Genomic DNA, 13,947 nt, shown 5'->3' on the forward strand with positions numbered 1-13,947 from the left:
CTAAGTGGTAGCTGAACTGAGAATTTAGCGTAGTGCCCTATCTCATAGACCATGGTGTAACTGAAGCACTTTACCTCCAAAATAGAACATTATGAGGGAGTTAATTTTGTTGCAAACATCTTAGCCTTTAAAAGAGACTCAAATTATATAGTATATGTAGAAATAACTGTTTAACTTTTTGTTAAGTATTCTGAGTCTGTTTCTCACTTAATTGTAAGAGATTTGATCAAGGCCTTTACTAGTTTCCAGTTACTGGCCTACCTAGATTCATAGAAGATAGAACTGAAAGAAACCATAGAGATCATCTAATTCAAGCCCTTTATTTCATAGCCAAGGAAGATAAACTCCAGGGAGATAAAGTGACTGCTAAAGTAATTCTTTATTATTGTGGCTTAGAGTTAAGCCATAGATTTAGTTAAGGGTTGTGAGTTTAGTAGAGTCTTTTGGTGTTTTTCCTTGGGGCTCATTGTTAGACACCCACGAGAAGTTAGAAATGCAGGAGAGGTGGGAGGAACCGGATGATCTGATCCCAGTGCCTTTATTTGACGCTGTGTTTATAGCAGCTGAGTCCAGACTTTGTGCAGCCCGAAGGGGAGGCAGGAATGGGTTTGTTTTTTTTTTAAAGAAAAAGTGCAGGGTTTGTGAGGGTATAGGGGAGGGGTTATTCTCTTGTTCTTCCATGAGGGTGCCTCAGGGTTCCAGGATGTGAGCCAGGACTATGAGTTAGGTAAAGGGCGGGCTGTTCCCAGGTACAGGCGGGGCAGTCTGACCACTGGCCATCGTGGCTGGCGCCAGATGTCTATTGTGGGAGGTGGGAGAGAGTTTCAATTAATCCGTGGGCTACCAAGCAAGTTGGGATAACTGAGTCATGAGCAGTCCATCGGATTGGAAAACTGGCTTGGCTGGATCTTGAGCAGTCTGGCGGACTGGGAAACTGGCCTGACCCTTCCACTCATCAGTTTTCCAGTTAGAAGTTCATGACTCTCCTTCTAGGAAGGCAGAGAAATGCCTAGCTATTGTGCATTTGGTGCTAAAGCAGCTGAAGGGGTCTCAGGAGAAGGAGGGATTGTCATCAGTAGTTGACTATCTTCTGATCTCTTCATCCTGATATCTCCTCTGTCTTCAGTGGATAATATCCTCCTAACTGGATCTTTTCTGGTCCAGTTTCTATGTAGAATAAACTTCCTGTTTTAATGGTCACTTGGCTGTGTAGGATAGGAAGGGGACCAGCATCCAACTGTGTTGTTAAGAGGCCTCAAATCCCTGCCTCTTCCCTGTTTGGGTCTTACATTTTCTTTTAACTCTCCAGTTCCTGAATCTTCCTGGGATGTTATGGCTAGAATTGATGTGCTTTGTAGTGACATTTTTCTTAGTAGCTATTTAGTATTAAATTTCTCAGTTTTACCAAAGAGGTTTTTTGTTTGTTTGTTTGTTTTTCCAAAGATTTTATTTATTTTTAGAGAGGGAAGGGGGAGAGAGAGAGAGAGAGGGAGAGAGAGAGAGAAACATCAATGTGCGGTTGCTGGGGGTTATGGCCTGCAACCCAGGCATGTACCCTGGCTGGGAATCGAACCTGGGGCACTTTGGTTCCCAGCCCGAGCTCCATCCACTGAGCTACACCAGCCAGGGCACCAAAGAGGTTTTCATTTGCTTTCTTTTTTTTCCCCAATTACAGCTTACATTCAGTATTATTTTGTATTAGTTTCAGGTGTACAGTGTAGTGGTTAGACAGTAATATACTTTTAAAAGTGTTCACCCTGATATTTCCAGAATTCACCTGGCACCATACAGAGTTATTACAATGTTATTGACTATATTTCCTATGCTGTCTGTTATATCCCATGACTGTTTTGTAACTACCAATCTGTAGTTCTTAATCCCTTCACTTTTTAACCCAGACCCTCAACCCCACTCCCCTCTGGCAACCATCAGTCTGTTCTCTGTATCTATAAGTCTGTTTCTGTTTTGTTTGTTTGTTTTTATTCTTTAGATTCCACATGTAAGTAATTTTGTCATTTTGTCTTTCTCTGACTGAATTATTTAACTTAGTATAATACCCTCTAGGTCCGTCCATGTTGTTGCAAATCACCTGCTTTCTACCTTGGAAAGATTTATCAACTTTTCTCCTCTGCCTACCTTTATTCTCCTATTTTCTTTGTATTCGCAACTTTATACCTTTTAATTTCTTTGTTCTAATGTGAATGATGTTTTAGAAAAAATAATGATAAATAGATGTGTTCAATCTGTTATGTTTAACTGGAAGTCTTACCAAGAGATGATTTAGCCAGTGTTTTCTGAGCTTTAGTCATTTGTATATCAGGCATACCACTTTTCACATATTTGCTTCACATCTGTACTATGGTTTACTTAACATTTTTCTTAAGTGGATAGTTTTTAAAAATAAAATTAAAGAGGCTCTTTATATTAAAAGGAAATTAGTTACATGTGACATCAATAGATAGTAACAGTGGTTTTTATTATGTACATTAAAATGTATATATGGTTATTAATATAAAAACGATTACCTGAATGCCACCTAAAATCCTTTTGTATATCACTAGCATTATAAGAACTATATTCTGGAACAAAGAAGAGAATCTGGCTAAGATGATTGATACTGATTTATTTGGATTTGGCTTTTTTGCCCATTTATTAAACATTCATTGGGCATATAATGAGTCATGCTAGATTCTGAGAATACAGAGGTGAATAAAATACACTCTTTGCTCTCAAGGTTCTTTCAGTTTCCTGGTTAATTGGATATGAAAATAAGTAAGTTTAGTAAAGTGTTAAGAGCTAATGCAGAGGGTGTACTGGAAACACTAAGAAGGAAATGGTCCATTCTTGGGAAACAGGAAAAGCTTCATACAGGAGGTGACATTTCAAGATTTAGCAAGTGCTCCATGAGGAGTGGGGTTGAGAATGGAGTTGGGTGTGGCTGAAGTCATTCTAGGTAGGGAAGTTGTCCTGAGCAAAGATAGTGGTAACATGAAATCAAAGTAATTGGAAAAAGGGGTGCGAGAGGAGGCTTGAAAGAGATGAGGCTAGAAAGGTAGCCAGGGCTGTACATTGTAGAGGGACTAGTATGTATGTATGTATGTATGTGCGTATGCATGTGTGTATATGCATGCGGGCCCTGCTAAGGAATTTGCACTTTATCCTGAAGGCACTGAAAAGCCCTGAATTAATCAGGCACTAAACATTTTTGGAGCAATATGGCCCACCTGTGGAGGAGTCATGTATTTAGATATGATCTGTTTAGGAACTTAGCTCTTAGTTTAGGGAAACAACTATTGAATAGCTGACAAAACTACATTCTTTACCCAAGTAAACTTAGTTTCTTTAGTGATCTCCTTTTGAAATTCTATAACACAACTTTCCATCTTCCTTTCTAGAGTCTCATCAAGTCCTGGCTCAACTGTTGGACACTTTGCTTGCAATTGGCACTAAGCTCCCAGAGAATCAATCTATCCAGATGCGATTAGTTGATGTAGCCTGCAAGGTAAGAGTAAAATGGTAGAAACAGGGTTGCTTTTTTCTTAAACAGTTTTGGTAAGAGCTGCAAGAACTGCTTAGATCTACAGTGTCAATTTATAACTGAGAATTGCCAAAGATTTTTTAAGGTTTTAAGATCTGTCTCATTTTGATGTTTCTTGATGTTGGATTAGGAATGAAGTTGAGTAATTTCTTATAAAATTAACTTCCAAATTTTCCCCCCAAAATGAAAAGAATTATATTAGCTACTGTGTATACTGTGCCAAATATAACCACTCTGCTTATTATGATACCTTATATTTAGTTTTTTATTTGTTCCTCACAGTCCTTTAGGTAAGTACTGTTACCCCTGTTTATAAAGGTGGGAACTGAGGTTTTGGGAGTTTAACTTGTCCAAGTTTTCATACGTAGGAACTTGCAGAACCAGTGTATAAACTCTGGTTTTTCTGATTCCAAAGCCCATGCTCTTTTTGTTATGCTTTGTTGACTCAATAAACAGATCAACTAGACCCAAACAAGTGTTTGGGAAAGGTTTTTTAAGTTTCTTTTTTCAGATTATAAAAGAAATGGACACACATTAGTTGTGCCTTTTGGTTTAATTTGGAGCTTTTAATTAGCTGCTTTTTGTACATAACAATAGCTATTAAAGCTTGTAGAATTGGTTTTACTTTTAATCTTTGTGATAAATTGATGTTGAGGTTATAACAAGACAAGTATGTTTGAATTGAAAACAGTATTATATTCATAGAATTAGAACACTATTTCTGCCCTGGCCTGGTGTGGCTCAGTGGATTGGGTGCTGGCTGGTGGACCAATGGGTTGCTGGTTCTATTCCCAGTCTAGGGCACATGCCTGGGTTGTGGGCCAGGTTCCCCATGGGGGTCTTGCAAGAGGCAGCCACACGTTGATGTTTCTCTCCCACTCCTCCTCCCTCTTTTCCCCTCTCTAAAAGTAAATAAATAAAATAAAATAAAAAACACAATTTCTGAGCTCAGAAAAGAATGTTTTAGTTTTGTTAATAGAGAACAACAACAAACAAACATAAAACACTTTGAAAAGTATAACATTAAGAGCCAGAGTGGAAAAAACTAGGGATTGTACTGAGAGAGTAAGTATATCTCAGTGTGACAGAATGTATTTATGAGGTCTGTCTGGAAAAAGTCTAACCATTAATATAAAGAGAACGGTTTGCACAACATTGATGTAACCTGGCAGCCAATGAGAGTGGACTAGAATGCGCATGTATAATCAATGATGATTCCATTGTACTAATCATTGTGGGCAGTGGATGCCATTGAGTGAGCATGTATACTCTCTGGCCGTTGCCTTCAAAATTACTAAGTGATAGAGCAATGAATCTGCATCAGATTCTTCATTAAGCTTGAACATTCCTCCGTGGAAACGATTCAGATGATTCAGAAGGCTGCAGCTGTGGGCAACTGGTGATTGACAGCTTCATCATGACAACACACCCTCATGTATCACTTCTGTTGCAGAATTTTTTGGCAAAACATCAAATCACCCAGGTGACTGAAGTGCCCTAGAGCCCAGATTCGGTGCCCTGTAACTTCTGGCTTTTCCCCAAACTAAAATCACCTTTGAAAGGGAAGAGATTTCAGACCATCGATGTGATTCAGGAAAATATGACAGGGCATATTGATGATGATTGGGAGAACTGTGTGAGGTCCCAAGGTGCCTACTCTGAAGGGGACTGAGGTATCATTGTCCTATGACAATGTTTCTTGTATCTTCTTCAGTAAATGTCTCTTTTTCATATTATGTGGCTAGATACCTTCTGGACATACCTCATATATATCTGTGAGGTTGTGCTTGTAAGAAAGGTCTTGTACTAAATGAATTGTTATGCAATGTGAATAAACTGATGACAAATAAAGAAATTGAATTAGTAATGAAAAACAAAACAAAAATCTACCCACAAAGAAAATTCAGGCCCAGATGTCTTCAAATCAAACATTTCAACAAGAATTAATACCAGTTCTTCACAAAGTTTACCAAAAATTAGAAGAGGAGAAGATATTCCCGATTCATTCTCTGAAGTGAGTATAACCCCAACACCAGAACTAGACAAAGATATTGCAAGAAAAGCAAATGTAGACCAATGTGTCTCATGAACATAAATGCAAAAATACTTAACAAAATACTAGCAGATCAAACCCAGCAATATGTAAATAGGATTATACACATGACCAAGTGGGATTTATCCCAGGAATGCAAGATTGGTTCAACGTCTGAAAATAAATTAATGTAGTGTACCATAAAAATAGAAAACCACATGATTATCTCAATAGACATAGAAAAAGCATTTGACAAAATTCAGCCACATTTCAGTACAAAAACACTAAAGGTACTGAGAGTAGATTGGAACTTCCTCAACTTGGTAAAGGGTCTCTGAAAAACCAACAGCATCATACTAATAATGAAAGACTATTCTTTCCCCATGTAAGATCAGGAATAAAATAAGTATGTCCTTATGTCTCCCTTAATTTCTTCCAGCATTATACTAGAGGCCCTAATAGCCAGGGCAGTTGTGCAAGGAAAAGAAACAAAAGGTAGCCATACTGGAAAGGAAGAAGTAAAACTACCCCTGTTTATTCGTATAACGTGATCTTGTATATAAAAAATCTTAGAGAATTCCCCCCCAAAACTGTTAGAATAAACAAGTTCAAGGTTGCAGGATACAAAATTAATATACAAAAAAATCAGTTGTACTTCTATATACTTGTAGTGAGCAATATGAAAATGAAATAAAGAATGACCCATTTACAATAGCATAAAAATAATAAAATACTAATAAATTTAGCAAGAGAAGTATGAAACTTATACTTAAAGATAACATTTTAGAGGGAACCAAAATAGTTAAAACAGTCTTGAAAAAGAACAACAAAATTTTGGCTTTACACTTGCCGATGCCAAAACTTAGTACAAAGCACCGGTAAGCAAGATGGGGTGCTGCATAAAGATAGCTGTGAAGATCAATGGCATGTAAATGAGAGTCCAAAAATAAACCTGTATGTCTTCTGTCAGCTGATTTTAATACCGATGAATGGAGAAAGGCTGTGTATGACATAAAATTTACCATAGTACCCATTAATAACCATATTAACGTACACTTCAGTAGCATTAAACTGTGTGCTACCATCACTTTCATCCATTCCCAGAACTCTTCAGTTTGCAAAACTGAAACTGTACCCATTAACTGTAACTGCCCATTGCCCTTTTGCTCCAGTTCCTAGCAACCACCTTTTTATGTCAGGACTTGATGAATTAGACTACTCTAGGTACATCATATAACTGCTGTCATATGTAATATTTACTCTTTTGTGTCTGGCTTATTTTACTTAGCAACTGCCTTACTGTTTGGGCAGCTGTAACAAAAATACTGTTATACTGTTAAATATTTATACTGTAAATACTGTTAAAAAAACAAGGAGGCTTAACTTAAACCTTTATGTCTCACATTTCTGGCCGACAAACCCAAGATCAAGCTGCCAGCAGATTTGGTGTCTGGCGATGGCCTTCTTTCTGGATGATGGATGGCTGTCTTCTGTGTCCTTGCATGGCAGGAGAAGGGAGCTCTCTGGAGTCTCTTTTTTATAAGGGCACTTATCCTGTTTATGATGGCTCCATCCTCGTGACCTAATCACCTCCCAAAATCTCCACCTCCAAATTCCATCACACTGGGGATTAGATTTTAACATAAGAATTTTCGGGAAACACAAACATTTAGTTTATAATATGTCCTCAAAGTTTGTCCACATTGTAATGTGTCAGAATTCCATTCTTTCTTAAGGCTGAATCATATTCCATTATATGTATATGAAACATTTTGTTTATCCATTCATCAATTGATGGTCACTTGGGTTGCTGCCACCTTTTGGGTATAGCAAATAATGCTGCTGTGAGCAAGGTTATACAAATATCTCTTCAAGTCCCTGCTTTCAGTTCTTTTGGGTATTGTTATGGACTGAATTGCGCTCTTCCATACTTGGATGTTGAAGCTCTGACCCAGTGTGATTGTATTTTCAGGTGGGGCCCTTTAAGGACATAGTTCAGGTTAAATGAGGCCAAAAGGCCCATTCTAATTAAATAGGACTGGTGGGTGTCCTTATGAGAAGAGGAAGAGAGACCAGACTGTGTCTGTGTGTGCATATAGGAAAGGCCCTGTGAGGACGCAGCAAGAAGGTGGCTATCTGCAAGCCAGTAACAGGGCCCTCCTTAGGAACCCAGTTTGGTGGCACCTGTTGGACCTTTGGCCTCCACAGCTGGGAGAAAATAACTTCCTGTTCGTTAAGCCACCCAGCCTGTGGTATTTTGTTATGGCAGCCAGTGCAGACCAATGCAGGTATATACCAAGAAGTAGAATTTGCTGGGTCATGTGGTAATGTTATTTTTAATTATTTGAGGAACTGCCATACCGTTTTCCACAGTGACTGTATCCATTTTACCTTATCACCAGCAATGCACAAGGGTTCTAATTACTCCACATCCTAGCCAACATTTTTTCTTTTCATTTTTGGCCCTAGCCATCCTAATGGGTATAAGTGGTACCTTGTGGTTTTGATTGATTTGTAATGATAAGTGACTAGTGATGATAAGCATATTTTCCTTTTTTTAATTTATTCTTTATTTTTTAATATATTTTATTGATTATACTATTACAGTTGTCCCATTTCCTCCCCTTTATTCCCCTCTGCCCTGCACACCCCCTTCCACCTGCTTTCCATCCCTTTTGTTCATGTCCATGGGTCATACATATAAGTTCTTCGGCTTCTACATTTCCTATACTATTCTTAACCTCCCACTGCCTATTTTCTACCTACTATTTATGCTACTTATTCTCTGTACCTTCCCCCCCCCCCCCGCTTCCCGCTCACTGATAACCCTCCATATAATCTGCATTTCTGTGATTCTGTTCCTGTTCTAGTTATTTGCTTAGTTTGTTTTTGTTTTTATTTTAGGTTTGCTTGTTAATGGCTGTGAGTTTGCCATTTTATTGTTCATATTTTTAAATCTTTTTCTTAGATAAATCTCTTTAACATTTCATATAATAAAAGCTTGGTGGTGATGAACTCCTTTAACTGTACCTTATCTGGGAAGCACTTTATCTGCCCTCCCATTCTAAATGATAGTTTTGCTGGGTAGAGTAATCTTGGATGTAGGTCCTTACCTTTCATGACTTTGAATACTTCTTTCCAGCCCCTTCTTGCCTGTAAGGTCTCTTTTGGGAAATCAGCTGACAGTCTTATTGGCACTCCTTTGTAGGTAACTGTCTTCTTTTCTCTTGCTGATTTTAAGATTCTCTCCTTATCTTTAATCTTGGGTAACTTAATTAGGATGTACCTTGGTGTGTTCCTCCTTGGGGCCAACTTCTTTGGGACTCTCTGAGTTTCCTGGACTTCCTAGAAGTCTATTTCCTTTGTCAGATTGGAGAAGTTCTCCTTTATTATTTGTTCAAATAATTCTTCAATTTCTTGCTCTTCCTCTTCTCCTTCTGGGACCCCTATAATTCAGATGTTGGAACGTTTAAAGATGTTCTGGAGGTTCCTAAGCCTCTCCTTATTGTTTTGAAGTCTTGTTTCTTCATTTTGTTCTGGTTGAATGTTTCTTTCTTCATTCTGGTCCAGAGTGTTGATTTGAATCCTGGTTTCCTTCCCGTCACTGTTGGTTCCCTGTACATTTTCATTTATTTCACTTAGCTTAGCCTTCATTTTTTCCTCTAATTTGCAACCATTTTCAACCAATTCTGTGAGCATCGTGATTACCAGTGTTTTGAATTATGCATCTGATCGGTTGGCTATCTCTTCATTGCTTAATTGTATTTTTTCTGGAGCTTTGATCTGTTCTTTCATCTGGGCCTTTTTTTGTTTTTTGGTCTCAGCACACCTTTTACACAGAAAGGGGTAGAGCCTTAGGTGTTTACCAGGGAGGGGCAACCCACATCACTGGGTTGTGACACTGTATGTTGGGGAGGCGTCTGAGAGTGAACACTGCCTCTTGCTCTGCTCTCTGCCGGTTTACAGATTGGGCCCTTCTGGTGCTGATTCCCAAGTGGGTTGACTTGTGTACATTCTAGGACTCTGTGGGTCTCTCCAACGAACTTTCCTATTAGGCTGGGAGTTTTTCCCACTGCTGCCTCAACCCCCAAGGTGTTTTCAATCAGAGGCTTTGAGGTGTTATTTCCCTCGCTGGAACCCTGAGTTTCGAGGTCTGTCTGACTTCCCAGTTGTTCCTCCAGGTTTGTCTGCATGTGAATGTGGGCCTGCTACCTTGCCGCAAGTCCTTTTGGCCTGGCTGCCCATCTCCACCCCTCCTACCAGTCTGGATGAATATGTGTTCTTGAACTCCTTGGTTGTCGGACTTCCATACAGTTCAATTTCCTGTCATTTCTGGTTGTTTTTTGTTTTTAAATTTGTTGTCCTTCTTTTGGTTGTTCTAGGAGGCAGTGTATCTGCCTATGCCTCCATCTGTGATAAGCATCTTTTCGTATGCTTATTGGCCATTTGGATATCTTCCTTGGACAAATGAGATTACAACCTTTAAGGAGTCATTAGCCAACAGTCAGGCTTGGAACAGATATATAAAATATTATACTATGCTTCTTGGAATAACAGGAGTAACTGTGAGGTATAAAAGTTGCTAGGAGGAAGAAGTAGAAAAAGTGTTTGGGGTGAGAGTATTAAGATCATTCTGGAATAGATGCTACCTTACTTGGTTTTTCAAAGAAATAATTTGTCAAATAGGAAAGATAAGGGCAAAGTTTCTTAACCAGTATTGTTTTAATTGCTCCTAAATAGGGATATGGTGTGGTCGTTGGTACTTAACCTAATTAGGGAAGGTTTTACAGAGAAAGTGATAGTTCAGCTTAGACTTTAAGATCTTAACGTGTACAAGAGTTGATTAAGCAAAGAGAATGGAAGGAGGAGTGGGTGGGAAAAGCCAGAGAAATAGGAAATGGTTAGAAAGGAGCACATTATATTAGAATTTAAGATGGCAGTAAAGCAAGACCCGTGGTTCTCTCTCTCTCTTTTTCTTAATTGATTATGCTATTACAATTGCCCTAATTTCCCCCCCTACACCCGGCACCCTCTACTTCCTCCAGTGATTCCCCCTCTTTTGTTCATTTCCATCAGTCATGCATGTAAGTTCTTTAGCGACCCCATTTCCTATACTGGTCTTTACATATCCATGGCTGTTTTGTAACTACCTATTCATACTTCTTAATCCCCTCACCGCTTTACCCATTCCCCCAGATCCCCCCTCCCCACAGGCCACCATCCTGATGTTCCCCATATCTATGATTCTGTTTCTGTTATGCTGGTTTGCTTAGTTTGTTTTTTTAGATTCAATTAGATAGTTATATATTTATTATTATTTTAATGTTCATTGTTTTGATCTTGTTTTTCTTAAGTCCCTTTAACATTTCATATAGTAACGGTTTGGTGATGATGAATTCCTTTAGCTTTACCTTGTTTGGGAAACACTTTATCTGCCCTTTGATTCTAAATATAGTTTTGCTGGATAGGGTTATCTAGGTTGTAGGTCCTTGCTTTTCATTACTTTGAATACTTCTTGCAAATCCCTTCTAGCCTGCAAAGTTTCTTTTGAGAAATCAGCTGATAGTCCTATGGGAATTCCTTTGTAGGAAATTATCTGCTTTTCTCTTGCTGCTTTTAAGACTCTCCCAACTTTTAATCTTTGGCATTTTAATTATGATGTGTCTTAGAGTGGACGTTTTTGCATCTGTCTTGTTTGGCGCTCTCTGTGCTTCCTGGACTTGTATGTTTATTTTCTTCACTAAAATAGGGAAGTTTTCTTTTATTATTTTTTCAAGTAGGTTTCCAATTTCTTGATCTTTCTCTTCTCCTTCTGTCACCCCTATGATGCAAATGTTGGAATGTTTGAAGTTGTCCCGGAGGCTCTTTACGCTATCCTCAATTTTTTGGATTCTTTCTTGCTGTACTGATAGGATGTCTTTTCTTCTTTATGTTCCAAATCATTGATTTGATTCTTGGCTTTATCCTCTCTGCTGTTGATTCCCTATACATTTTTCCTCATTTCAATTAGTGCCTCCTTCATTTCTGATTGGATCATTTTTATGCTGTTGAAGTACCTGCTGAGTTCCTTGAGCTTCCTTATAACCGGTGCTTTGAATTCTGCATCTGTAGATTGCTCATTTCCATTTTGTTTAGTTATTTCTTTTTTAATATACTTTCTATATACTTTAATTTATTCAGTTCTTTTTCTGGAGTCTTGTTCTTTTTTTTTTCCTTTTTTTTTTTTTAATTTGGGCCATGTTTCTTTGTCTCCTCATTTTGGCAGCCTCCCCATGTTTGTTTCTATGTATTAGGTAGAGCTGCTTTGACTCCCTGTCTTGGCAGCATGGCAAGGTGTCCTGTAGGGTCCAGCTTATCCTGTCACCTGAGCCCTATACTTGACGTATGCCCTTTGTGCAGGCTGAGTACTCCCTTCTCTTGTAGATGAGAACTCCCTTCTCTTGCTATCAGCAAGGTCAATGGGCAGGATATACCCAGTCCAGTCAGCTGGTAGGACTGGCTGTGAACCCTGGGGAGCCACCACCTCCCTCTGTGGCTTGTGGAGGTGGTTGGATGGTGCTCTGACATGGTCTCTAACTGTCCACTAGATTCTCAGTCTCTGGGGTTTCCCAGGTGGTACAGGCCAAGGTCAGCCTTCACCTGTGTTCTTTCTGGGGCTCCTTGGCATGAGCTATATAGCAGTCTGCAGATGGCTGCTGCTAGTGCTGGGCCTGGGGCCCCTCAGTAAGAGGTACGGGGTGGGAGGGAGGGCTTAGCTGTTGCTTGTTTGATTGGATTTAGGAAGGTCTCTAGCCCAGTCCTTTCTCCAACAGTGGAAAAGCCACTGTTACCAGCTTGGGTGGGCCCATAAGTTAGATGTGGAGGTCCCTTAGGTAATCGTCAGGGCAGGGCTCACCATGCAAGCCAGGGTGATGGACATTTAGATCTGATGCTGTTGTACAGTGGTTCTGTCTGGGAGAGGGCTCAGAAAAGGTACCATGACCATTGTCTGCAGTTCAGACTGGGAGGAAGCTGTTGCCCAGCTCTTATTCTGATGCCAGACACTTCAGTTCCTTCCATGTATCACTAGTGCCCTTCAAGGTGCTGACCTGGTGCTGGAGCTCAGACGGAATGAATCTGAGGAAGTTTGTGTGTGGTGCAAGGCCCTTTAGAGGGGAGCCTGAGAATCCCTCAGTTTCTTCTGCTGACCCAACCCCCACTGGTTTTTACAACCAGCAATTATGGGGACTTTGTTCCTGGGCAAGGAACCCTAGGCTAGGGAGGCTGGTGTGGAGCTGGGACCTCTTGCTCTTTGGTAGGCACCTGTGAAGCTGAGATATCCTTCCTGATTTTTATCCACCATGCTTGGGTGTGAGAACAGCCATTCCACATCGCTGTGCCTCCTATCTGTCTCAATATGGAGTATGTGGAAGCCACACTTACCTCCTCTCAGGAATAGACTGGAACTACAACTGAATTATAGAGTGGTCATCCTGATTAACCAATTGCACACTAGCTGAAGAGGTCTTACTAGCTGAAGAGGTCTTAATAACCAAGGATTTACAGAAGAACTACATCAAAACTAGTAGGAAGTATGGAGATTCAGAAAGGGCTGGCCACACTTAACCTGTCACTGAGGTTTTGAAGGGATATCTCAGCTTGCGGGGGTTCCCTCTGAGAAGTGTAGGGTCTAAATCTCAAGCAAGGATACCCAGCCCAGATCATCAGAGCTGGAAACAGGTGCCCACAAGGATCTGACTTTGTAAAGCAATAGAGTTTCAGCCCTGGCTGGTGTGGCTCAGTGGATTGAGCATGGGCCTGTGAACCAAGGGGTTGCTGGTTCAATTCTCAGTTGGGGTACATGCCTGGGTTGCAGGCTGGATCTCCAGTGGGGGGCATATGGGAGGTAGCCATGCATTGTTGTTTCTCTCCCTCTCTTTCTCCTTCCCTTCTCTCTGAAAATAAGTAAATAAAATCTAAAAAAAAAGAAAAAAAGAAAAGCAATAGCGTTTCTGTTCATCAGGGAGAGACAGGAGTCTTCTAGAGTCAGAGGCTCCCTCTTAAAGTGCCAAGGCACAATAATTTTGTTTGTAGCCACTTACCCTGGTCTTTGGATGGCACAGCAGATGAGATTCATATGAGGAGAGCCTGGTACTGGAATAAAAACAGACATAGATCAGTGGAACACAATAGAGAATTCTGAAATAAACTCACGCCTTTTTAGTCTAGTAGCATTTGAGAAAAGAGGCAAAAACATACAATGGAGTAAAGATAATCTGTTCAATAAATGGTGTTAGAAAAATTGACAGATACATGCAAAAAAAAAAAAAAGAAAGAAACTAGACCACATTCTTACACTGTACAAGAATAAACTTAAAATGGATTAAAGATTTAAAGA

General features: G+C 39.7%; 1 protein-coding gene across 1 annotated transcript in view; it reads left to right on the plus strand.

Moving 5' to 3' along the window:
• The window catches only part of INTS4 (integrator complex subunit 4), a 104,844-nt gene that overhangs the window by 16,277 nt on the left and 74,620 nt on the right, over window positions 1–13,947 (plus strand). Inside the window, exon 4 of the mRNA XM_028515359.2 lies at window positions 3,396–3,502. Within this exon, the coding sequence (XP_028371160.1) occupies window positions 3,396–3,502 (107 nt within the window). The remainder of the gene's footprint in view (window positions 1–3,395; window positions 3,503–13,947) is intronic.

The sequence above is a fragment of the Phyllostomus discolor genome, chromosome 6 (assembly GCF_004126475.2).
Source record: "Phyllostomus discolor isolate MPI-MPIP mPhyDis1 chromosome 6, mPhyDis1.pri.v3, whole genome shotgun sequence".
In the NCBI taxonomy this organism is placed as follows: domain Eukaryota; kingdom Metazoa; phylum Chordata; class Mammalia; order Chiroptera; family Phyllostomidae; genus Phyllostomus; species Phyllostomus discolor.